The sequence below is a fragment of the Coturnix japonica genome, chromosome 10 (assembly GCF_054131305.1).
Source record: "Coturnix japonica strain WE chromosome 10, WE-NBRP24, whole genome shotgun sequence".
NCBI classification, from domain to species: Eukaryota; Metazoa; Chordata; class Aves; order Galliformes; family Phasianidae; genus Coturnix; species Coturnix japonica.
This window is the reverse complement of record NC_140672.1, coordinates 8,555,561-8,579,333: the sequence shown is the minus strand read 5'-3', so window position 1 is coordinate 8,579,333 and position 23,773 is coordinate 8,555,561. Positions and strand designations below refer to the sequence as shown.

At 44.6% G+C, this 23,773-nt stretch overlaps 1 protein-coding gene and 2 long non-coding RNA genes across 3 annotated transcripts; 2 read left to right on the top strand and 1 right to left on the bottom strand.

Moving 5' to 3' along the window:
• The first annotated feature begins 1,474 nt into the window (after positions 1-1,474).
• Positions 1,475-7,720, top strand: LOC146759237 (uncharacterized). The gene is made up of 2 exons (XR_014932243.1): positions 1,475-2,090; positions 7,476-7,720. It is a non-coding gene; the product is annotated as an uncharacterized LOC146759237 (long non-coding RNA).
• On the top strand, positions 2,085-4,278 carry LOC146759238 (uncharacterized). The gene is made up of 2 exons (XM_085510176.1): positions 2,085-2,363; positions 2,411-4,278. Exon 2 carries the CDS (start codon positions 2,712-2,714, stop codon positions 3,966-3,968), a length of 1,257 nt encoding a protein of 418 aa, XP_085366302.1. The 5' UTR covers positions 2,085-2,363; positions 2,411-2,711; the 3' UTR covers positions 3,969-4,278.
• A 12,856-nt stretch (positions 7,721-20,576) lies between the features above and the next one.
• LOC146759236 (uncharacterized) lies at positions 20,577-23,375 on the bottom strand. The gene is made up of 3 exons (XR_014932240.1): positions 23,310-23,375; positions 21,757-21,831; positions 20,577-20,845 (listed from the first exon to the last, which is right to left on the bottom strand). It is a non-coding gene; the product is annotated as an uncharacterized LOC146759236 (long non-coding RNA).
• Between the last annotated feature and the right edge of the window lie 398 nt (positions 23,376-23,773).

Genomic DNA, 23,773 nt, shown 5'->3' with positions numbered 1-23,773 from the left:
AAAATTGGATGACTTTTCTCTGTGTGGCATCATTAATACTTGAATGTTACACAAGTCTGTAAGCATCATCCTCTAATAATGGCTTTTCAATTGCTGTAGCAATGCAACAAACTGCCTGTCACTGAGAAGTGGGTCTCTGACTGTGCTTTCCCATCCCATCAGCTGTGTGTTGTTTCGGCACTGGCTTTGTGCATTCAGCTCCCACAGCCCGTTAGTGTCTGTCACACCCTCCCCACCACCTCGCAGCCCCATCTGTTTGCTGGCAGCACTTACTCCCTTCCACTGTTGTGTAACTGCAGACCTCTGCGTTCAGAGGTGAAGAAGTCACAGAGTCACCCGCACAGAGTGCAATTGGTTTTCATAAATACCATTCATTATGCAAATTCTGTATTTACAGACAGCATTAAGGTAAAGTGAATGTGAGGAGCAGAGTAATAGAAACTGTGCTTTTGACATCAGGCAAGAATATTTGACAGAAATGGATTAGTAAATGAGTACAAAGATGTTTAGAGAATGGTTGCATGGCCCTTTTTGGCTGAGAAGTGCCACAGCCTGAGCAGAGCAGAGTGGCAGTGGGTGGGTGTGCAGGTTCTGCTGAGGAGGGTCTGTCCCCCCCCACTCCACTGCTGAGCTGCAGGATCCAGATCTTCCTTCATCCTTCCGGAGTCACACATGTCAGTACCCACCTCTCACTGGAGCAAATGTATGAACCATTCAACTAATGTCATTGCAAGCATCCTGTAGCTTCATAGTCTAGAATCTTAACCATGGTCTCCATTCTTTAAAGCAAACAAATCTACTGCTCTGGCTGTGCATATTTGTTTTGATTTTGTTTGTCTCCTTATCTGCTCCTTCCTGTGGAGGAATCAAACATACCAATTTACTCAGTGTAAAGGGATCAGCTGGAGCCTTGTAAAAGTGAGGCAAACGCTCCATTTCCCTCTCTTCATGGCTGCATTAGGTATGGCTCTGCGTCCCATGGCACCTGTACCTCTACACACTGTTGGTGTTAGGGCAGGATGTGATACAGATGTGGTGCAGGTGCTTGGTGGTCAGTGCAGGGGGTCCCACAGAGCCATGTCAGTGGGGTTCTTGTCCTGGCAGCCCCCCAAAGGGCCATCAGTGAAGGAGAGATGTCAGAGCCATCCCTCCCACAAAGAAGTGCCTCCACTCCAGGCCCTCCCCATGGGACACTGCAGCCCTGGCCAGAGCTCTGGGCCAGAATGGGGTGGGGGCCCCGATGCTCCAGTTGTGCCCCAGGGGGCTGCCAGGGCTCTGCTCCCCACTCTCGGAAACCATGTGGAGCTGCCCATAAATCCTGCTATGGCTGCAATGGTGCTGCACCATCACCTTCAAGCCTCTGTGGCCTCGAAGGACCGTGGCTGGTGATTAAAGCTACATAGAAATCTGCTTCCCGTGCTCACGTATTTTTTGCCTGCAATTATAACTTCAGGCCTGACGTATGTGATAAAATGTTTGCTCATTAAGACCGGGATGTGGTAGCATTGTGGTGGAGTGCTTGTTCATTAGGACCGGGATATAATGGTGGAATATGGAGGCCACAAGGGTTGCAGAACACTCTAATTTTATGGGTAGATTGTGTACTCTGCATAGTTACAGGCAAAGCGCGCCCCGATGGATACAAAGTTTCACGGAAGGACCAACCAAGGAACGACACACCAAGTGGCACGATCACGACCGACCAATTAAAGGACAATACACTCGGGATGGACCTTACAAAAGAAGTTGCAAGGGACGGGAAGGTGCGGCAGTTGGAGGAACGAGGATTCCCCTGTCGCCCAGCGCTGAATTGCCTTTTTGTTTTACCCGCTACAATTAATAAAAGTTTCTAATTGGAACATTATCGGCTCATTGCTTGTAAATTGATGACAATTTGGCGCCGTGACTCGGACGGGAATACTGGCGTGGGTACGAGCCTGAGGGGGCGCCCCGCCTAAATAGGTGGCCTCGGCTCCTATCCTCCCACCCTACTCCTGCCGACGATCCGAAATTTAAAACACAAAGGCAAGTAAAAACCGGTTAACCCTTTAAATTTCGTGCACGAAAGTCCGGACGAAGACGCAGGACAGGTGAGTATAGTCCGGTCTGGGTTGGGAATCCGGCGTGTGGCGAGTGTTGTGTGCTTGTGAAGGGGGGCCGGCAGCCGGCACTAACCCGAGCGAGTGTGGACCCCACAGTAGTGCGGTTCCCATTGCCCGCGAGGGCGTGGGCCACGACCTGGGGGAAGCGAGTGAATGCAACACTGAGTGAGGGCACGCCGAAGGGTGGGTACAGGGTATAAGCGGGACCCTTTCACCACCACAACCCCTAGGGCTATGGGCTCTATGGAGGGTTATTCTTTGGTGTTCCCCTAGAGCTACGGGCACTAGGGATGATTATTATTATTTAGGTGTTCCCCTAGAGCTACGAGCACTAGGGATGATTATTATTCAGGTGTTCCCCTAGAGCTACGGACACTAGGGATGATTATTATTTAGGTGTTCCCCTAGAGCTACGGGCACTAGGGATGATTATTATTATTTAGGTGTTCCCCTAGAGCTACGAGCACTAGGGTTGATTATTATTCAGGTGTTCCCCTAGAGCTACGGACACTAGGGATGATTATTATTTAGGTGTTCCCCTAGAGCTACGGGCACTAGGGGGAGCTACAGACGTTGAATAAAAGAAGAGAGCAAGAAGTAAAGAACGAGATGGGGCAGTGTAAAACTAAACCACCCACCCCTTCTAAACGACCATCCATTCCTAAGGACTCACCTCTAGGGTTCATGCTAATTGCCTGGACGCACTATCCAGGAACAAGAAATAAAGATAAAGCAAAGATGATTTATTATTGTATAGAAATTTGGAGCGGACAACAAATTGGCCCGGCAGTATGGTGGCCTAAGTATGGTTCTAATGAAGATTGGGTACAACAGCAATTAAATTTTTGGGTAAACTCCAAAACCCCTTTCAATCAAGAAGAAAGTGACTATGCAGCAGTATGGGTCACTCGCCCAGAGGGTTTAGGAGTCCCCATTTTTAATTTGACACGAACAGAAAAAGATGTCGAAAAACGTAAGCCTCGAAGGGAAGAGGAGGCCTTAGTGGGACCCCCACCATATGCTTTACCACCAGCAATTCCCCTACCTTCTCCTCCTCAGTTGGATCATGGACAGATGGATTCGAGAGAGGGAGAAGTACAAAAGATAGAAGGGGGAGGGCCTGTGACACGGGCAAAGGCACGACAAAATAACCTCTACCCTTTAAGAGAAATGCCCATGGGAGGTCCACAACCTCAGATGGGGTTTATATCAGTGCCCTTAAATTCAGGGGATGTTAGAGATTTTAAGAAGGAAATGGGTAATATACTAGAAGATCCCCTGGGGGTGGCAGACAGAGTAGATCAGTTCTTAGGATACCTGGGAGGAACTACAATCTATTCTAAGTATACTGTTCACAGCAGAAGAGAGAGGTATGATTCTGGAGAGGATGAGGGAAAGGTTCGGAAAGAAAGTATTAAATTGCTGAACTTTTTGGGACTGAAGGGACTTAAAGTATCAAAAAGGAAATTGCAATTTGTGGAAGAGGAGGTTAGATATCTAGGGCATTACCTGAGTAAAGGAGAAAAGAAGATAGATCCTGAAAGGATACAAGGAATATTGTCCCTGACGTCGCCAAGCAATAAGAGACAAATAAGACAATTGCTGGGATTAGTGGGATATTGTAGACAATGGATTGAAAATTATAGCAGTAAAGTAAAGTTCCTATATCAAAAGCTCAGTACCAATGGATTAATAAAGTGGGATAGACAAGATGAAGAGAATCTACAAAAGCTGAAGGAGGATCTCATCAATGCCCCTGTCTTGAGCCTGCCTGACTTAAAAAGACCCTTTTATTTATTCGTTAACATAGACAGTGGTACAGCGTATGGGGTTTTAACACAGGATTGGGCAGGGAAGAAGAATTAAGAGAAGGGGAAAAATTATTTGTGGATGGATCCTCTAGAGTAGTGGAGGGAAAGAGAAGATCAGGTTATGCAATAGTAGATGGAAAGACCCTCCGGGTATTGGAATCAGGACCCTTGAGTAACACTTGGTCAGCTCAAGCTTGCGAGCTGTATGCTGTTTTACAGGCACTAAAAAGATTACAGGGAAAAGAGGGCACTATCTATACCGAATTTCCTAAAGTAGGAAGATATAAATATGTATTAGTCATAATAGACCACCTCACACATTATGTAGAGGCATTCCCCACAACTCAAGCAACAGCTCAGGTAGTAACAAAAATATTACTCGAACAAATCATCCCTAGGTATGGGGTAACAGAAGTAATAGATTCAGATCAAGGACCACACTTTACATCAAGAATCACTAGAAATATAGCTGAAGCCTTGGGAATAAAATGGGAAGAACATACTCCCTGGCACCCACAGAGTTCAGGGCGAGTAGAGAGAATGAATGGGGAACTAAAAAAGCAATTGGCCAAATTAACACTAGAAACTAAGCTCTCATGGATAAAATGCATTCCCCTTGCCCTCTTAAACCTTAGGGCCCAGCCCCGGGCTGACATAGGAATATCTCCCTTCGAAATGTTATACGGAATGCCATATGATGCAGGAACCCCTAAAGATCACCCGGGGGTGGTAGATCAGAACATTCAAGCTTATATCACGGAATTAATGAAGTATAAACAGGAATTGTGGAAAAAGGGACAATTGACTCAAAGACCCCCTCTTGACATTACCCTCCATCAGATAAAGCCTGGAGATTGGGTTCTGATAAAGACCTGGAGAGAAACCACACTGCAGCCTCGCTGGGAAGGTCCCTATCTGGTATTATTGACTACCAATACTGCCATCAGAACTGCTGAAAAAGGATGGACACATGCTAGTCGTGTTAAGGGTCCAGTACAAAATCACGAATGGAGAGTCACTAGTCCAGCGGGTGATTTGAAAGTAAAACTGTCACGAAACCCTCCGTCAAGGAAAATGAGAACATGAATTAACAATGATTGTATAAACGTATCAGTATAGAATTTAATGTAGAAGGGAATATTTTGACTATTGTGAATGCAACTGTTGGGATATGTTTTAGAAAGGTAGTGGACCCACTGCGAAAACAGGAATACACAAATTGGTTATTAGCCTTCAGAGTGGCCGTGGAAATTTTAATAGAAGGGGGTAAACCTGGGGGTGAATTTGGATCCTTACCAGCATCACTTAAGTGTATAACCAGTGGGAAAAAGAATAGGGTGCAGTACCCCAAAGACCCACTTAAAAGGGAAGCAAAACCAGCCCCTCCTGAAGAATACTCTTGCTGCCGAGAAGATTATACACCCCATGGCTCGAGGCAACCGAGTCGATGGGCGAGGCAGAGGAGATAAAACATGTGGAGGAGTCTGCTCCATTATGAATGAATCCAAAGATTTAGGATCCAGAAGATACCCCAAGACTGGAAATAACTCCCCCGAGCAATTAAAGACTCACTACTGCAGTGGGAAAACTGCCTATCTAAAACTAGCTCAATTGATAATAATATTAAGTCTCATTAATGAGGGTTGGGGTACAGAGGTACAGACACATGAGCCATTTAAGTGGTCCCTAATCAGAGGGGAAGATCAGAAGGTGATAAGCACAGACGTGACCCCAGGCGCTCCCATCCTTAAAAGTCAAGTATGTGACTTAGTACCAACACAACCATGCCTGAATCGCAAGGCAATCTATGCTTGCCCAGCATCAAATCCAGGGAAAAGTTATTGTAATTACCCAGGGGAATATTATTGTGCATACTGGGGTTGTGAAACGGTTTCACTGGGATTTCTGCCAGGGGGGGGACAAGATGAATATATAACAATTAGTTGGGGTCCCTCAGGTTGTACACCTCCGACTCATGGGACTCACTCTGGTGAAGTAACATGCCAACATTTAGAGATAAAAATCCTTAAAACAGAAAACACAGTGTGGTGGATAGGAAAGACTTGGGGGGTACGAATGTGGGAGCCTGGAAGAGACCGAGGGGGCCATTTCCTTATTAAAAAAGAAAGAGTTCCGCCAGACCCCCCAATAGGTATAGGACCTAACGTAGTAATAAATAACAATCAGAATAAGACAGAAGCTGTTACTGTAGGCCCGACCGAAGCAAGCCCTTATATTACCGAATATGGCACCCTTTGGAAAATAATTCAGTCTAGTTTCAAGGTGTTAAACAACACCTACCCAGAATTAACTAAGGAGTGTTGGCTATGCTATGATATAAGACCCCCTTTTTATGAAGCAATAGGGTCCGTAGCGAAGATTAGGAGAAGAAATGGGACTAACCCAGCAGAGTGCCTATGGAAAAAGGGAAGGCCTAATGTTCCAGGGATAACTCTAGCACATGTTACTGGAAATGGTGTGTGTGTGGGAACTGTACCTCTAGAAAAACGACATCTATGTAATAAAACTATAGAAGTACAAAGTCAGGAGAAACCCTCAGACTGGCTCCTACCCGCAGACAATGCTAAATGGATATGTGCCAAATTAGGGGTCACTACATGCTTATCGACTAAGATATTTAATCAAACCACCAATTACTGTGTACAAGTAATTATAGTTCCACGAATCATATATCACCCTAAAGATTATGTGATCAGTCAACAAGAAACCTCTGAACATCACCTGATTAAAAGGGAGCCATTCACAGCCCTAACCGTTGCAATGCTATTAACTATAGGAGGGGCCGGGCTGGGGACTGGAGTAGCATCTTTAATAAACCAGCCACAGGGACTGAAAACCCTTAGACAATCTGTGGATGAAGATCTACAGAAAATAGATGAAGCCATCAATGCGCTTACAAAATCGGTACGGTCTTTATCAGAAGTAGTGTTACAAAATCGAAGGGGGTTGGATCTTCTCCTATTGCAGCAAGGGGGACTATGTGTGGCTCTTAAAGAACAATGTTGCACCTACGCTGATCAAACGGGGGTAGCAATAGATACAATGGCTGAACTAAGAAAACAGTTAGAACAAAGAAAAAGAGCCCAGGAGTCTCAAAGAAGTTGGTATGAGAGTTGGTTTAATGGTTCCTCCTGGTTCACTACATTATTATCCACAATAATGGGACCAGTTATTATGATAATATTAGGTTTGACCTTTGGACCCTGTATTTTAAATAGACTAATCGTTATCGTTAAGAACAGGCTAGAGGCAGCCCACCTAATGGTAATTAGAGAAAGATATGAACCCCTTGATGGGGAACGAGAAGAGGATGCTCTAGAATGGAGTCGACAAGAACTAAAACGGTTTAATGAGCAAAACAAAATAGTACAATAAAAGAAAAGGGGGGACTGTGATAAAATGTTTGCTCATTAAGACCGGGATGTGGTAGCATTGTGGTGGAGTGCTTGTTCATTAGGACCGGGATGTGATGGTGGAATATGGAGGCCACAAGGGTTGCAGAACACTCTAATTTTATGGGTAGATTGTGTACTCTGCATAGTTACAGGCAAAGCGCGCCCCGATGGATACAAAGTTTCACGGAAGGACCAACCAAGGAACGACACACCAAGTGGCACGATCACGACCGACCAATTAAAGGACAATACACTCGGGATGGACCTTACAAAAGAAGTTGCAAGGGACGGGAAGGTGCGGCAGTTGGAGGAACGAGGATTCCCCTGTCGCCCAGCGCTGAATTGCCTTTTTGTTTTACCCGCTACAATTAATAAAAGTTTCTAATTGGAACATTATCGGCTCATTGCTTGTAAATTGATGACAACGTATAAATTACTTTTTACTGCTGGAGCAGAAAATGTCTCCATTAATTTTGATATAGTATAAGTGCAGGCAAGGCGGATGTGATTTAAAAAATGTGATTTTGTCTATGAGGTTTAAAACTATAGTGTCACCTCTGGGTTTTATCTAGCAGCACTGAAGTCAGAGTGTGATGGAGGTGAGCATTATCTTTTCCTCTATCAGCGATTGTGCAGCCTATGAGTGCATTCCTTATCAACCTTACCTAATTTTATTTTAGGAATCCAAAAATACCAAACTGAAAGTACCATTAGAAATAACAGTAGTTTTAAAATGAGAGTAGGGTTATTCTCTTCACAGTTACTGACCTTATTTCTTGCTGACACCTGACAAAGGTGGGACTAAGAGAATCTTCTCATCACCTTTGTGGGGGATGTAGGAGTTGAGAGCATATAGAATCTTCCGTCCTTCTGACATTGAAACTGCCTCCAGTTTAATAAAACTATTAGAAGTTACACCAGAAATCATAAAATTTCCCTTCTCCTTTGCGTTATTGACCTGGCTTTATCAATCTCCAGAAGAGGGTTCTGGGCTTTAGCATCTGCCAGGCTCTGCCTCAACCCCCACCACTGTGCAGGATCTGTACCAACATCCGAGGTGACAGTGTTTTTGTATGGAACCATCATGGTCTTTGGTCAGACAGGAAGATGTGAAATGACTGATGACTCAGAAATGTACATGCTCATCATGCAAAATTACCTCGCAGCCACCTGTGTAGGGCACATTTCCTTTTCCCTGGGGCTCTACATGTAATATCCTATTACAAGGAAGCAGTAAGAGAACAGAGCATGCTATCTATAAAATCTCTAAATATAGTTCAGCAATAATGCTGCTGCTTTCTGCAGATTAAAAAATGGACTGTTCAATCTGTAACACTAATACAATCAAGCACAGTCATGAGCAGCATCATTCACACTGACTTGATTAGTGAAAAACAAAGCAGAGTGCTAATGAAGGCTCTGACAGCATTTGTCTCTGTGTTAGGATGGGATGATGTGTCTCTTCTGCAAGGCTGTTTAACTCTTATGGACTTCCTGATCTTAGGAAAATTTTCTTCTCTTTGTTTGAAGAACAGTGGAAAGATGTTATGAGCAGCCCGAAAGACTTCTGCAGATCAAAACATGGAACAGTTTAAGGGAATCCTGTTCTGCTTTATGGTTCTGGAGCAGGGTGGATTTGGGACAGTTTGGGAGGATTGGGTGGGATGGCTGCATGTGTGATCCATGAGCACCCTGGAAACAGCTTGCAGTGATAAAACTGGTAAACAAATCCAACTGTGAGAAAAAAAAAAATTAAAAAGTTAAAATCATAGAATCATGGAACCACCAAGGCTGGAAAAGACCTCCAAGATCATCCAGCCCAAACATCCATCCACCACCAATATTTCCCCACCGAACTATGTCCATTAGTGATGCACTACATGTTGCCTCCAGGCAAGGTAACTCCATCACCGTGGCAGTCTATTCCAGTGCCACTCATTCAGAGAATATTTTTTTCCTGACATCCAACCTGAACCTGCCCTGGTGCAACTTGAGGCCAGCCCCTCTTGTCCTGTTGCTAGTTATGTGGGAGAAGAGGCCAACCCTCACCTGAATCAACTAAGTTAGTTGATAAATCAATTAAGTCAATTGACAAGATGTACTAGAACATGACAATGAGTAGTTACCCCCAGAAATAATGCACCTGCTGTAACAAGCCCAGCAAAGGAAGTACCTGCTTGGGACTGATGACAAAAAGGCCAAGACAGACCTCTCCCCAACCTGCAGAGCACTGCCTGCACAGCTCTGCTGTAGGGCACAGCTCCGTGGGTCGCTCCTGCACAGTGCCATCCCCACTCACTGCTCTGCCCACTCAATGCCAGGATCACACCATGCACCACCACTGTCACAGCAGAGTCAGGCTTCAGGACTGGTTTTGTGGTGAGGAAGCACAGTGCCTCACTGTGATGATGACTCCTTGCACATATGAGTGGCATTTCCCTGTGCATTCAGTGCCTCAAGACATGGCTGTTCTCCTTCCCCCGGCTCCCTGAAATGTGTTTGCCCACCTGGCTACAAGAGGTGAGTTCCTTCATGGCTCACAGCTGTTGGCTGCTGAGGGCACAGCACTGCCTCACATCTGACGTGCCTTCCCCTCAGCAGTTTGTGAGCAATAATGTGAGTGCTGTATCAGCCCAGCTGTGTGCTTGACATAAGCAATGAGATACAGGAGGGGCCACGGCTGAGGGTGCAAACTGCGTAACCTTTGTGTGTTTTCCAGAAAAAACAGCTGTCCTGTGCAAGATCTGCACATGTTGCTCACGATGCTCTGAGCTGGAACTGGGCCCTGAGCAGTGCAACGTGGGCATGCCCTGTAACCAGCTGACACTGCCCGGCTCCATGCGTGGTGTTTGTCCTGGCAGAGCTCATCTCTAAACTCTCACCAGTGCCTGGTCCTCAGCTGAGGGTGGTTCTGTTTACCCACCTACAAACTTCATCTTAAGCCCAGGCTGAGCACACATCAAGCTGCCAACAGCCCTCACATTGGCTTCGGACTGTTTATTGGACCAGGTGTGATTTTTTTCCCTTTTCTGTAGTATCCACCCAATTTTGTCTGCCCAAAGTCTTGATACTAGTGCAGATCAGGGGCACACTCTTTCCCCGTTGGAGAGGTTTTTGCCTAGATACATACATCAGGATCAGTTCTTTTTGTCCCATCGTGTGTTGTATTTTTCAGTTCTCAGAGAATTTACTATTTCTCCTGGCTTGTTTGAAATATTCAGTTTGTGCTGTTTTCCCTTCACTTGATTGTGCTCCTCTGGTGCTGCCTTTGCTCCATTATCTGTCTGATGCAGAGACACAAGCCACTGGACAGTGGTTTACACATGATCCAGAACTTCCCTCAGCCTTTGAACCCTTCACTCAAATACCCGTCTGCGTTTGTCAGACACCTCCATCGCACCACTCACAGGTGCAGTAATAACAGTCTGGATCCTTTCAAGTATCAAAACTGACTCCCACTGAAAATCAGTCATCAGACAGACAAGAGACAGGCAGGATAGCAGAGAGCTGCCTGCCAACATTTTTTTCTATAAAAGCTCATGGAAGCAGGCAAAATATAAATGACTTGTCAAAGACAGCTTAAGGAGAGATACTGAGAATATAATTATGGCCACACAAATTGCAAAGATTGCTGCTGGGTGCTCAGAGAAGGATGTGTCTGAGGTACATGCTGGGGGTCAGAGCTCTGCTTTGCTCCCATGTCATGCCCACAGTACTATCTTTTCATTTATACATGAATGACTGAAGTCTTTCCTTATTAATATTTTAATTAACATTTATTATATATATGTATATATATATTAATCATCTTTTTCTCCCAATCTTAGGCTATCTTCATAAGGTGTTTGACTACCTATTTCCTTTCCTGTCACTTGCATGAAGAGAGGAAAAAACACGTGGGGATGTCCTCAGAACAGCCACTGCTGGAAAACAGGGCACTGACTTTTCCTCAAAGTTCTCCTACACTGGTGACTTCTGCCACCACTAAGTTCGCTGTTGGGAAGCTTAGTGCACTTTGTCCTGTCTTGCTGCAGCGCCTCCCATCTCTTATAGCCATCTCTTGCCTGAGGGACTCAGATCTCTTCCCTTGGCTCTAAATGAGAAACACCAGGAAACAAGTCCTCCTCTGGGGCAGGCCAGGTGAGAGCCAGTGGGTGCCTCCCTGCTGCTAAGTAGTTCAGGACATTGTTCTCCCAGCACAGACCTCCAAACAGTGATAACGTGTGGAAGATAAGGCTGAAGGACTTTGTCAAGGCAAGCTTGGATTACTACATTTTTTCTGAGGGGGAAATAAACCACCACCAACAACAACAATAACAACAACAACAAAGCTCTATGACTGAGAGGACGTAAATGAGCTTCTGTCATGCTGCTGCTCCCTGAGCTGGGGTGCTGTGCAGCACTCTTACATCCATCACCATAATCATGCAACACCTGACCTCCTGCTTAGAAAAGCCACCTGATTACCAGGTGAGGCATTCCAGGTTTTATCTGTTGTAGCTCTCGCCTCCAGTTAGTACTTGTGGGTAACCTCTGCTCCTTCTTCAGGAAGGTGCAGCCAGAGCTGCCCACAGACAATAGTCATGACCCATACTCCTTGTCTCTCATCAGGGTGTCATCAGCACTCTCTATGCCTGCTTTGGAGAAGTGGTTTGCATGTACTTGATAAGAGCCCTATAATCATCCCCAGTGGTGAAACTGGCTCCAGTGGGGATGAGGCAGCTCCTGCAGGTGATGCAAATGAAAGCAATGAGAAGAGGTAAGATGGAAAGGTGTAAACATCTGCTCCAAAGTAATCCCCTCTTCTCTGCTCTCTACATTACCGATGACCCTCCTACCAACCCTGGGGTGTGTCAGCCAGACAACCACTGGTGTGGGTACATCTGGCAGCCCTGTTGCCCAGCAGAGCAGTGGGGCTTTGCTGGCACCTTCTGTTTGCAAGGCAGGAGCACAGGCTCATCCACTCTTCCCCCTTCTAATCTCTTTCACATCTGTTCTATCGTGGGCTGTGTTGCAACAAGCAGAAGCTACACTTACCTTCTCCTTATGTACCAAAACCTGCCTGTGTGCAGTCAAAAAATTCAGTGGTGTGCAAAACTGAGAAAATTGACACCAAAGCAAACAAGTGCAATCACGGAGCTTCCCTTTGCTTATCTGGCTGCAAATGTTCCAGCTGGTATGAAGCTTCAGACAGTGACGTGGGCCCAAGATTGTGGTGTTTTTCAGTTTTTCAGTGGTTTTCTTTCTTTTGTTTGGTTGCTTGGTTGTTTTTTTCTTTTTAATTATTATCTTATTAGAGACTCCATGCATTTCAGTTCTCCCTTCTATACACTGACTTCTGCCTGGAGCAGTGTAGGTGTGCCTCATGCAGCTGACAGGGACTCCCTTACACACCTTTGTAGCTGATCCATCAAGCAATGGGCTCCCTTACCCCATTTTGTTTGCAGTGAAGGACCTACCCTGGGCTGCTGGTGGCTTTTATTCATTTCAAACACTTTAATGACTACAGAAAGTACCAGGTAAAAATTAGGTGACTGCCACCTCCACTAAAGCAGTTTTTTGCATACAAATTAAATGTTGACAAGTGATAATGGCAGGCTTGCTTCTGGACTCAGAGCCAAAGGCAGAAGACTACTGCCTAATTGGGAAAAACAGCAGAAAATGAATTAAATAATAGGGATGAGGAAGATATTTCATTAGCTGATCACATATGCCAAGCAATTCATCTTCAACATTTGTCACTTTTCCAACATGAATTTTAAAAGTACGGTGCTTTATCAAATGTGTGAGGCTCTTCCAGAGTGAGTGGTGACTGACCACTCACAATGAGTTCATTAAAGCAGTTTCACACTAAAAAGAACAAATATTGGTGGAGATTAATTGATTTCCTGTTACCATACATTCAGTCTGAATGATGTAGCTGAGATGCTTTAGTTACATCCACTTCATCTAAGTCAAGTGCAGCCTTCAGTGTGCTATTCATTTAAGTTTTCCATGAGTAATGAGTGTTAGAATAAAGTTAAATACTATAACTGTCCAAGCTGTCGTTCCAGCTTTTCCTCAGCTTGCCCTGCATTCTTTGGCTAAGAGCAGATCTTATACCAAGCCACTCTTGCTGGAAAGTACTGAAGGTTCATTCACATTTCTCTGTCCCCTCAGATCTGCCAATTACATTTTCTACATGCACCATGTCATCCTCATTACTTGCACTCACTGGATGATTTCTGATGGCTGAAGAATGAGAGAAAGCTTTACAGATGCTTTCCTCAGAGCACAAGACCTCTCCATCCCCAAGTATAGCAAGTCAGGAAAGGAAGGTAAGAGACCAGCATAGCTGTACTGGGACCTGCTTGTCAAACTGGAGAACAAGAAGAAAATGCACAGGCAGTAAAAACTGGGACAGGTCCTGTAGGAGGAGTATGAGGATGCTTGTGTAGGGATGTAGTCAGGAAAGCCAAGGCCCACCTTGAACTAAACTTGATGAGAAGAACAAGAAAGTCTTCTACAGGTACCTCAATAAGAAAAGGAAAGTCCACAAGGGTGTACCACCCCCCCCCCCCCCCCCCCCACCTCCCCCGCAGTAGTGAGTGACACAGGCAAGCTGGTAACAACAGGCAAGGAGAAGGCTGAGGTGCAGTGAAATGGCATGTAAATTCAGGTCCAATATAGCAGTGAGCTTTCTGTATGGGAGAGGAGCGTGCTCTTGCAGTGCTTCTCTATTCTCCTTGCAGCTGGATCTGAAATGTGCTGCTTGCAGCTTGCATTCACATCTGTCTGCTGTGGTTCTGTGCCTCTCTGTGTCTGCACTTTGCACTCTTGGTAGGGATGGCCTTTGGGCTGTTCTGTTACGTTTTCATTTGAAGAGAGAAGTGAAAATGTTTAATCTCAGAGATCCAGCCCTCAGGGAGCGCGCAAAAGGGCAAGAGTTTGAGCAGCATGTCTTCCCATCCCACATAGCCATGTGCCAGTCTGAAAGAACACAGACACAGCAAGCAGTGCAGCTCCAGTGACCCTTCTGTGTGGCTGTCCCAGGGTCCTTTCTCCTTTGGTTTCTGATCCCAAGAACTTTACACGGCATGCCTGGCACGAATCTGATATCTTAAAGATTATTAGGGACCCTTCAGTCACCAGCTCAGTTCTTAACTCTGGGTTACATCATCTGAAGATGGAAAGTTCTCCAATGTAAGCTCTGGTATCTAAAGGCCAGTTTGGAGGGGAGGCAACACAGCCTGCATCTCTGGTACAAACTAATTTTGTTTTGGATTTTAGTGTGCAGGATTGTAAATATTTTAATTGCATTAAATTTCTCCTTTAATGAACAAACAGCTATATAATTACAGGAGCATATTCACATCTCTGATGTAATGGTTGTTTAAGCATTTTAATTCTGCACTATGTTTGCAGGGTTGGACTCCTCTCTGAGAAAGTAATTTTGGGTGCAGAACAGTTCACAAGCCCTTACCTTAGGAGTGTATTTTCCCTTTAATTTACCCAGGAATATTGTGAAAGTTTGGGTATGTGCCCAAAGCCAAGCTTTGTCTTTCTGTCATTTGATTACCTTGTCTGCACCTCCCTAAAGCCCAGAAGCAGATGGTCAAAAGCAAATTTCCAGCCTTCCACAGAAGGCCTGTGGCTGTAAGTTCTCTGCTATTCCTTGGTAGATCACATTATTTGGTTTTATAAACACTGAAGTAGAAAGCACTCAGATGCTGCACTTAGCAGCGCTGGTGTCTGGCACAAGATGGGCTGTATGATTTTGTACTGACACACACACCCACTACCACTTCCACTCAATGCAACTTCCTTGTGTCTCACCAAGTAACAGCCTGTTCTTGTCCAGTAATGTCTTCATCTTCCTTTTCTCCTGCTGCCCTTCCAGCAGTGACCATTACACATAGCTTTGCCTATGAGGGTCTGCTGCATCTTCAGTCCTGCAGTGTGCTACAAACTGCACTTTGTTAAGAATGGTCTCAGGATGTGCATCCTTTCATGCCAAAATCAGTTTTATAGTTTTCTTTTGTTGTTTCTTTAAATACTACATATGATTTCTTTAGATACAATATTAGCCTAATTAATGAGTGTGAGAAGAGAAACATTTATCCAGTGCCCCTTACTACCATAACATACACCTTTCAGCAGTTTTAACATTCTTGGCACAACACATATGGAGCTGGAAGGAATCAGTGGCCTGAGAGCAACTCACATCATATTGCTCCATAGGTTTGCATATAGAGCAGTGAAACAAAAACACAGGAGCTAAAGCACTGAGGTATTTTTTTCCTGGGCTTGATAGCTTAAAAAATGAATGAATAAATCACCGCATTGTTGAATGAAATGATGCAAGTATTGTGCCATCTGGTTCAGCAAGGAAGTTACTCACAACAACTGTTTTAAAGTGAAAATTGCAGTGACTGTCCACAAGCAGTAGCAGTAGACAGTTTCAGAAACAGTTTGTATCTTTAGTTATAAAAAAGATGTTAGCCCTTCATCCTACTGAAAATGTCAGACATGTATGTGTTGACTTTCTTGTTCTGTGAATCTAATGTGACCTACCAGGCTGTCACGGACTGAAGCTTGTACAGATGGAATCCCTTGCTGTCAGGCCCAGTTATTGTCAAGTCCACCAAAAAACCATGCTGGTCATTCTCTTGTACTTCTTCCAAAACACAGGAATTCCCAGTTTCCTCAGGTCCTGCCCAAAGCACCTGGCACAGTTTAACTGCGATGGGCTTTGCCCAGTGCCAGGGGATCTTGTAGGCACGAGGAGCAGATGGATGTTGAAACTGAAAGGGACAAAGGAAATAGCCCCTGGTCTCCTGTTAGCACACTGGAGTAACCATTTATACTGTCAAATACTGCTGAGATTTAGTAAGTGCTTCAATAAGCAAATGATGGGAGGCACCTGTTAATTCTTCTTCTAAAGCAGAATTATTTTCCTTCTGACTTGGGAAACAGACATATGAGCCCAACTTTTCCCTCATAACTGTCAGTTTCATCAGATTCATTTTGGAATAACAGATCTAGCTGAAATCAGAAATAGAAAGCACCAGCCATATTTCAGACAGTGGATCCTATGTTAATTCTTTGTTGTTGCTTTGTTTTTTATTTTTGAAAAACAGAAGTTAATTTACTTATTTGGCTTTTAGATTCACAGTCGATATAACAGAAGATGGATAGGAGATTAAGTGTGGATTCCAAGGGGAGTTTTTCAGAGATTTTCATATGAGCAGTTTCTGTGGCTAATGGAGTTACTAACAGTACATTTAGGACTTGGTTAGTGTAGGCATTATAAAAAATCGAAGTGTGAAAGTTGAGCAGAGACCATAGGGCAAATGGGAATCAACTTGCTCAGGTAGACAGTTGTAAGATGAAAATTCAAGGCAGTAGCTGGATCTAAACACATTCAGGCAATGACAGAGTGCAGAGGTGAGTACGGAAATAGGGAGATGTAAATAGCTGATGGCATAAACAGTGCCAAGCTTGATTATTAGTTGAGAAATACATGGAAGAGATGGGCTGGCAGGGAATCAATTGCCCATTCATTCCTTATGCTGATGAGCTGATTACTCAGTGGGCTTTTGTGAGAGGAATCCATCGCTCTCCACTGTGCTGTGTTTTTGGGGAATCAAACTAACTGGGAACAGCTGGGACAAAGTTTGCAAGTGTTTGGTCATTGGTATAAAACAGATGAAAGTCAGTCTGTATTGCTTGTAAAGTAATTTTCCAGCTGGTGGAAGTATGAATTATGATAGGAAAGGCAAATAGGATCAGTTATAGGATTATATTTAGAATAAGAGGGATTAATGCATGTAATTTTGATGCAAAATAATGAACCAGACAAATGTGAGGAGCAAAGGGGGAATGGCAGAGGAGCAGTGAAAGCAAACCAAGATCATAGAGGGTACATACAGATGTGGCCGAGTAGACGGAAGGGAGGGAAGTAGATGAGAAATTTACTGAGGGTCATAACAAAATGAGACTTTTACAAGAGGTGGTGAAGTCCTGTGCTCCAGTTTTGGCTTCTATTGACTCCATGTGAAGATGAAGGCAGTGAAATGTCTCTGATAGGCACAGCAGGTCTCCCATTGGCATGAGGGGTTCCCTTGTTGTGAGGGAAAGGTTTGGGATCAAAGAGTTTGCCTGCCTGAATTCTTTTGAACTCATCTGTTGCCTGTAGCCTTGCCAAATAAGGCAACACCATGGTTAGCCTGTGCAGGCAGTTCTACCCCACTGTCAGAAGCTTCTTATGAATGAGATCAGAGACAAAAATTTCAGTAGGTCTTCTCACAACAAAGTGGGAACCCTAAACAGAGCCTATAGCACTGGGGAGGCAAGAATTCTGGCTCATGTGAGGGCTGAGCCCCATAATTTGCCAGACTGGACATACTGTAACTCTAAACCCATTTCCAGATTAATTACACAAAATCTACAAACCACTGTAAAATCATTTTCATCTGCAGAAAATATATTATGGTATTTCCTCTTCTTCTCAGATTCAGTGAAAGCAAATTTTCACATTCTCCTCTGAACAGACATTGCCAGGAAAACACTTTTGAATGTGATGTGTGTTATTCTCCCATAATTCAATCCTGTACTCTGAATGCCACAAGTGTCTCTGTTATTTTGTCTTTCATTAGGCTGCGAACTCAGATCAGGAACAGTGTCTCCCCATGCACTTGCAAAGTACCAGGAAAACCAATGACTGTGTGCTGTGAATGATGAATGTGAAGCTCACTTGACCGCAGACAGTGTAGGCCAAGGGCAGTTCTAAAAAACAACTGCCTGATGAAATACTTGTGTTTCTTTGTGACGCTGAGTTCAAAATGCTGTATAAGAACCAACAGCTTGAAAGAAAATAAATATTTCTATTCTTCATTTGCTTCAGGTTTAGGAGAGGGTGACCGAAGACTTCAATTAGGGTTACATCTATTCCAGAGTGAAGAACGAGCAAAGCAAATAAGTAGGCAGGCCTGGGAACAGACTTCTCAGAATGATGCAAAGATGATACACAAAAAACTTACAGGAACAATGTGTCCTAAGACACCTTCTATTTCTATGAATGTAGATCAAGTATAATAATGTGAGATTTTTAAATGAGTTAGTCTGATGGAGACCTTTATATTGCACATCTTTACTTCCATATTCCTTGCTCTCGGATTTCTGGTTATATACTGCTGGTTAAATGCTGCTAGCATTCTTCTTCTTGATATTTCTCTGGCTTGAATAACTTATGCCCTTACAGAATCAGTCTTGTCTGGAATAGAGGAGTCCTATTTCTATGATTTCACTATGTGTCTTTATGAAAGAAACATGTACCAGTCTTCAATTTGTTTTTGTTTCAATCTATATAGGACTTTCAGGACCCATTCCCAGATACAAATATTTGAGATTTTCAGTTCTGAATATCCTGTCTCAAAAATACCCTGCAATATTAACTTAAAATTCCGTGCTTCAGTAGGAAGCCTCATGAATACCTGAATTAACTGAATACTTATAGAAAGCTGATACATGCAAAACTCATCCTATGAATTACACAAATGTTACCTAAAAGTGATCCTCACATGGTGCTTTCCCAGATTTTTACATGTATGTTACCAGTGCATCCAATGATGTGATTTACGTTGGAATGGTTTTATTGGTCAGTTTTTGCAACTTTGGTCTTTTTTCTTGATCAAAGAATTTCCATTTTTCTCCACTAGAAAACAGACACATTGAAGACTGCTTCGGTGTCCTAAAGATGTATTGAATCGAGCTAACACAGTATTTTCTGGGTAAACTAAGCACGTGAAAAGTGATCTTGCTTTTTTATTTAAAATTAGACAAATGCTCATGAGCTCTGGGTCTGCTTCCAAGTTGAAGAGAAATAGTTTTATTGATTTTAGTGCTCTCGATAAATTAGGAACGTGCTGAGAAAAATGCTCCGCTCCCATGAGTTTGGAATTTATTTTCAAACTGAAGGGAATGTTTGCTGTGTTTACTGTGGTATTCAGGCACTGGGTTCCTTTCATCTTTCTCAAGATGCAGCTATATACAACTAGAGGATGCAAAGACAGTGAAGCATTTGTTGCTTTGTTTGTTTTGTTTTTGCATATACTGAAGGTTTTATTTCATCACCCACTTTCATGGAAGAATAATTCAGAATTAGTTCAAAGTAAAGGAGGCCTGAACTCCTTCCTTCCTCTAGCTCAGCAGAAACCAACATTTTTGGAAGATTTGCAGAGGAAGGAGCGCAATGAAAAATGATCCCACTGAGTCTGGAGTCCAACCTGACATTGATGCAATCCACACAAAAAATCAAAGCCAACCTTCCACAGACATTCTTTGACTGAGATGAGCACCACATGCAGATTGAGGAGCAGACCTCGGTGATTACATTGCTCTGGTTGTGATAAAAGAAGGCAGCACTGGGAGGGATTCCCTCTGCTGGTCCTGGGGGGCCACAGTGATTCTTAGAAGGTCATCCTGCCTCTCTGGTCTGGGCTTGAGAGTGAAGGAGAGCAGTGTTGTGTAGATGAGCAAATCTATCTCATTTACCATTTCATGTTTTGAGAATGAATGAAAACAACTGAAAATCTGTCTCCACAACATTCTCATATAAATTATTTATATCAGGATTGTTTTCAGCCCATAGAGACTGCAAAGCAGTAAAGGTTCATCCGATCCCACAGGGATGGGCTGGCTGCTCTGATGGGGCACTGCCTGGGCTCAGCTCCATGCTCCCCCAGCAGCCCGTGCAGGCAGGCAGCAGCCAGTGCCTGCAGTCCATGCAGCCCCAGCACAGCACAGCCGGCGCACAGAAGGCTCAGCAGGTGCCGTTTCCCCCTCCTCCTCCTCCCAGCTCAGCACCCCGCAGTTGTCTCCACCAACTCTCCCGTGCAGCGTTAATGTGAGGGAAAACTGTGGCATCACCATGGTGCAACTCTGACTTCCCCTCATCCCTGATCAGTTCTCAGACAGGTGTCAAAAGAAACATGATTTCAGGAAAAAAGGGCATTAAGATGTCAGTATAGAGACAAACTCAACTTAGACTGTGAGCACATCTGTATATTCTTGATTATCTTTTTAAGAAAACTAAAAGAAATATTCCTGAGTGCTCCACTGGAAATAGTCAGCAAATAAGATTCAGTGTTCATGGAAGAAACCTCTATTATCTCTGAAACAAGTTAGCATAGCACGGGCAGTCAGCAGCCAGTGCTGCATTTACACACTTAGAATGAGAAAAGGAAAACCTGAAATTTCACACAGCATTGAAAAGAAAACTATTTTTGATATCTTAAGGCAGATGCTGGGTCGTGGTCTGATGTGTTGTGGTTCAGAAATAAAATAGGTCTTTAAAAGGAACAACAGCTCTCTTTTCTCTGGAGGAGAAGTTCAGTGAATCCTTTCAATTTCCAAAGGCGTAGAGGTCAGACTGCCCCGTGCCCTCACTGTGTGCTTTCTGCATGAGGCTGAGATGACTTGTGTGATCTCATAGGCATGGGCTGCTTTAAAGACTGCTTTATGCAGTACATTCTGCCTGGAAAAGCAAACTTACTTTTAGTATTCCTTCACACATGATTTTGCACAGACGGCTTCCCAGGGAGTTGAACTCAGCCTGCACTGTGAATGGTTTGAACAATGTCTATTATTTAAAAGTTTCATTGTTAGAACTAAACCCGAACTGTTAAGAAGGAGCCTCAGCCACAACCAAGAACAAGTTCAAACTCAACAAAAAGAATTCCTGGCCATCTCTCCCGTTCTTGTCTTTTAAAGCTACAATAACAACAGAAAAACAATAAAACACTTTCCAAGCTTGGGAGCACTTTAGCATCAGTCTTGCTGACAGGAGCACCTTCCTCAATTATATTTTCATCATCAGAGAAACTATGAGCCCACTGTAACTGGATAAAAGCCCTTCAAAATGAGAGCTTCCTTCAGTGTCTCACTCCCAATCAGAGGTGCTTCCACGTGGCAGCCTCCAGACCTCACAGTTTATAACAACACAATGACACTTAATGACATTTCTCATCGCATTTCTGTCTCACATGGGGAGTGCACCACTGGAGGGGATGCACTAGGCCATGTGTGAACTGACTGGAGAAGAACTGGAAATACGTCATCACTGTTTTGTTTAGAAAAGTACTTCTGACAAAAAATCACAGGTTTTTTGTGACTTCATAGAAAGATTTATTTCAAAAATATGAAGTAAGACCTGCATAAAAACTTGAACAAGATAAGCATGATTTTCAGGTTAGTGAAAATCAAGCACATTAATAGACAGCTCCTGGTTTCTGCGTACAGAGCTGATTTTCTCTCCGTTGTCTCACTTGAGGGAAATTGAGCAATAAATGATGGGAACCAGTGGAGAGCATCCTCCTTCCAGGGCTGCAAACTACATTTGTCTCAGTTGTGCACACAGTCTGCATTCACACTGTGGTGAGTGCTCACCTGTGAGTGTGCAGTTCAAGTGCTTGTCCGGATTTATTTCTTGGTTGTTAATGAGTATTCAGTTTAGTTGTTTACCTGAAATGCAAAAAGTAGAGATTGGAAGTTTATTGTCATGTGCAAAATTATTGAGGGTGCACTGGATAGATGCATAATGCAAGGGGCTTTGACTGGTTTGCCTACAGAGGAACCCACATTGGTGATTCTCTGAGCAGCAGCAGCAAAGCCTCACATGTGGAGGCTGACCAGATTGCAGAAGGGGAACAGGATACAAACAGTTTGAGGAGCTGCTTCACTGACATTTCCAACACTGTTTTGGTAAAGGCCTTCGCTAAGCACAGTGACCTGAGATAAGCACAGAGTCAAGTTTAACATGCCTGAGAGGAGGATCTGGAGAGGAGGATGTCAGAAGTGCTCCAGTGTTACCATGATGACTGGCTTCCCACTTGCCCCCCATTGTAGTTGCACTGCTTGGCACTGGAAGGCACCAGCCTGGAGCTCCGGCTGCAAGGCTCCGCCAAATGCAGGAAACAACAGACACCCAGAGACTGGTGAAGTACAGAAATCTGAATGCTGAATTCGGATTCAGGAAAGATTAGGTCCTGTTTCACTGGGTTACACAGCTTCTGTTGGTTAATAATATTTATTGATATCCTTGTTACCGGAAACAGAGAAGAAGAGCGATTATCTTCTGTGGAGAAACCTACACTAGGGAACCTGCTGTAGCAGGGGATTTGGTCTAGGGGATCTCGTGAGGTTCAAATGACTTCCAACCCTGTTGATCTGGGATCTCCCCTGGCTTCAGGAGGTGACTCTGGCCTTACCTCCCAGAAGTCAATACAGCCATGGCTGGGTGCCTTGTGCTGCAGGCAGCAAGGTATGCAGGTGAAGCACAGCTGGTCTGACAGCTGCCATCACGCTCCTGTCCTACAGGGCTGTCTCCTTACCTACCAGACCACTCTGTGCCTGCAGGGCTGCCTTGGTTCAACACCCACAGGCTCCCAGCCAAGCCTTTCTCTGTTGGCCTTTGAGAAATATTCCTGCCTCGTGCACATGTGATTTTGCAACATGGGGTAGACAGCAGTTGCTCCTGCTGTTTTCTCTACAGCATAAGCTCACCCAAAGGAGCCAGAGCCCATGCAGCTGAAGAGGCTGCTGCACATGTGGGCATCCTAATCATCATTGTTAGAGCCCCTTTGAGCTGCTTGGATCGAGCCATCTGGCCTTTTGCTCAGAGGACGTTCAGACCACCGGTGGCTGAGGGAGCAATCAGCAAAGGGCTGTGTGATGTCAGGTGCTGAGACTTTGACATGACCGGCACTGATCTTCAGCTTTGTTCCCTCTGCGGCATTTCAGCACTAAAATGAGTTTCTGCATATGCTGCAAATTCTTATGTTTCCTCAGGAGCAGTAGTTTTGATTTTCCTTTTCTGTCCAAATGATTTTCCAGGGACAGTGTGTTTGGAACATAACCTGTGGGGTGGCACATGAGGAGCACAGCATCCATGGGAAATACCACCCCATTTTATTTTAAAGAAAGGCCTGGGCAGCTCCCACCTGCTTAGTAAAGAGCGTCCCCAGGAGCTCTGTCCAGAGATATGCCTCCAAATTGAGGCAGTGCCGTGGCTCAGTGGCCATGTGCCCACCCTGGGCAGCTGAGAAGGGTGGAGTCGGGCAGCCCATTTGTGACATCAGCAGGAATGCATTGCATCACAACGCAGGGGATGGGTTTAGGGCCACAGGCAGGCAGCGCTGCTGCATTTTTGACCTGGGCCAATGGTGAGTGCAGCAGCAGGGGAAGGTCGGGCTGGACGAGGGATGTGGTGCGAACACCGGCCCCTGTGGGAGCACCACGGGCAGTGCTTGGAACTGTCCCTGCCAGCACTGGCCTCGGTCCCTGCTGCCACCCAGCTCCCTCGTACCCACTGCTCCTACCTGAGCACAGGGCCATGCGGCTCCTGGCCCCGCTCCCTCCCAGCCCCACTGAGCCCCTCTCTCCCATCTCTTGCAGATCATGGCTT

What these genes read in the sequence shown, in the direction of transcription:
- LOC146759238 (XM_085510176.1), top strand. Translation starts at nt 2,712, where the DNA reads ATGGGGCAGTGTAAAACTAAACCACCCACCCCTTCTAAACGACCATCC.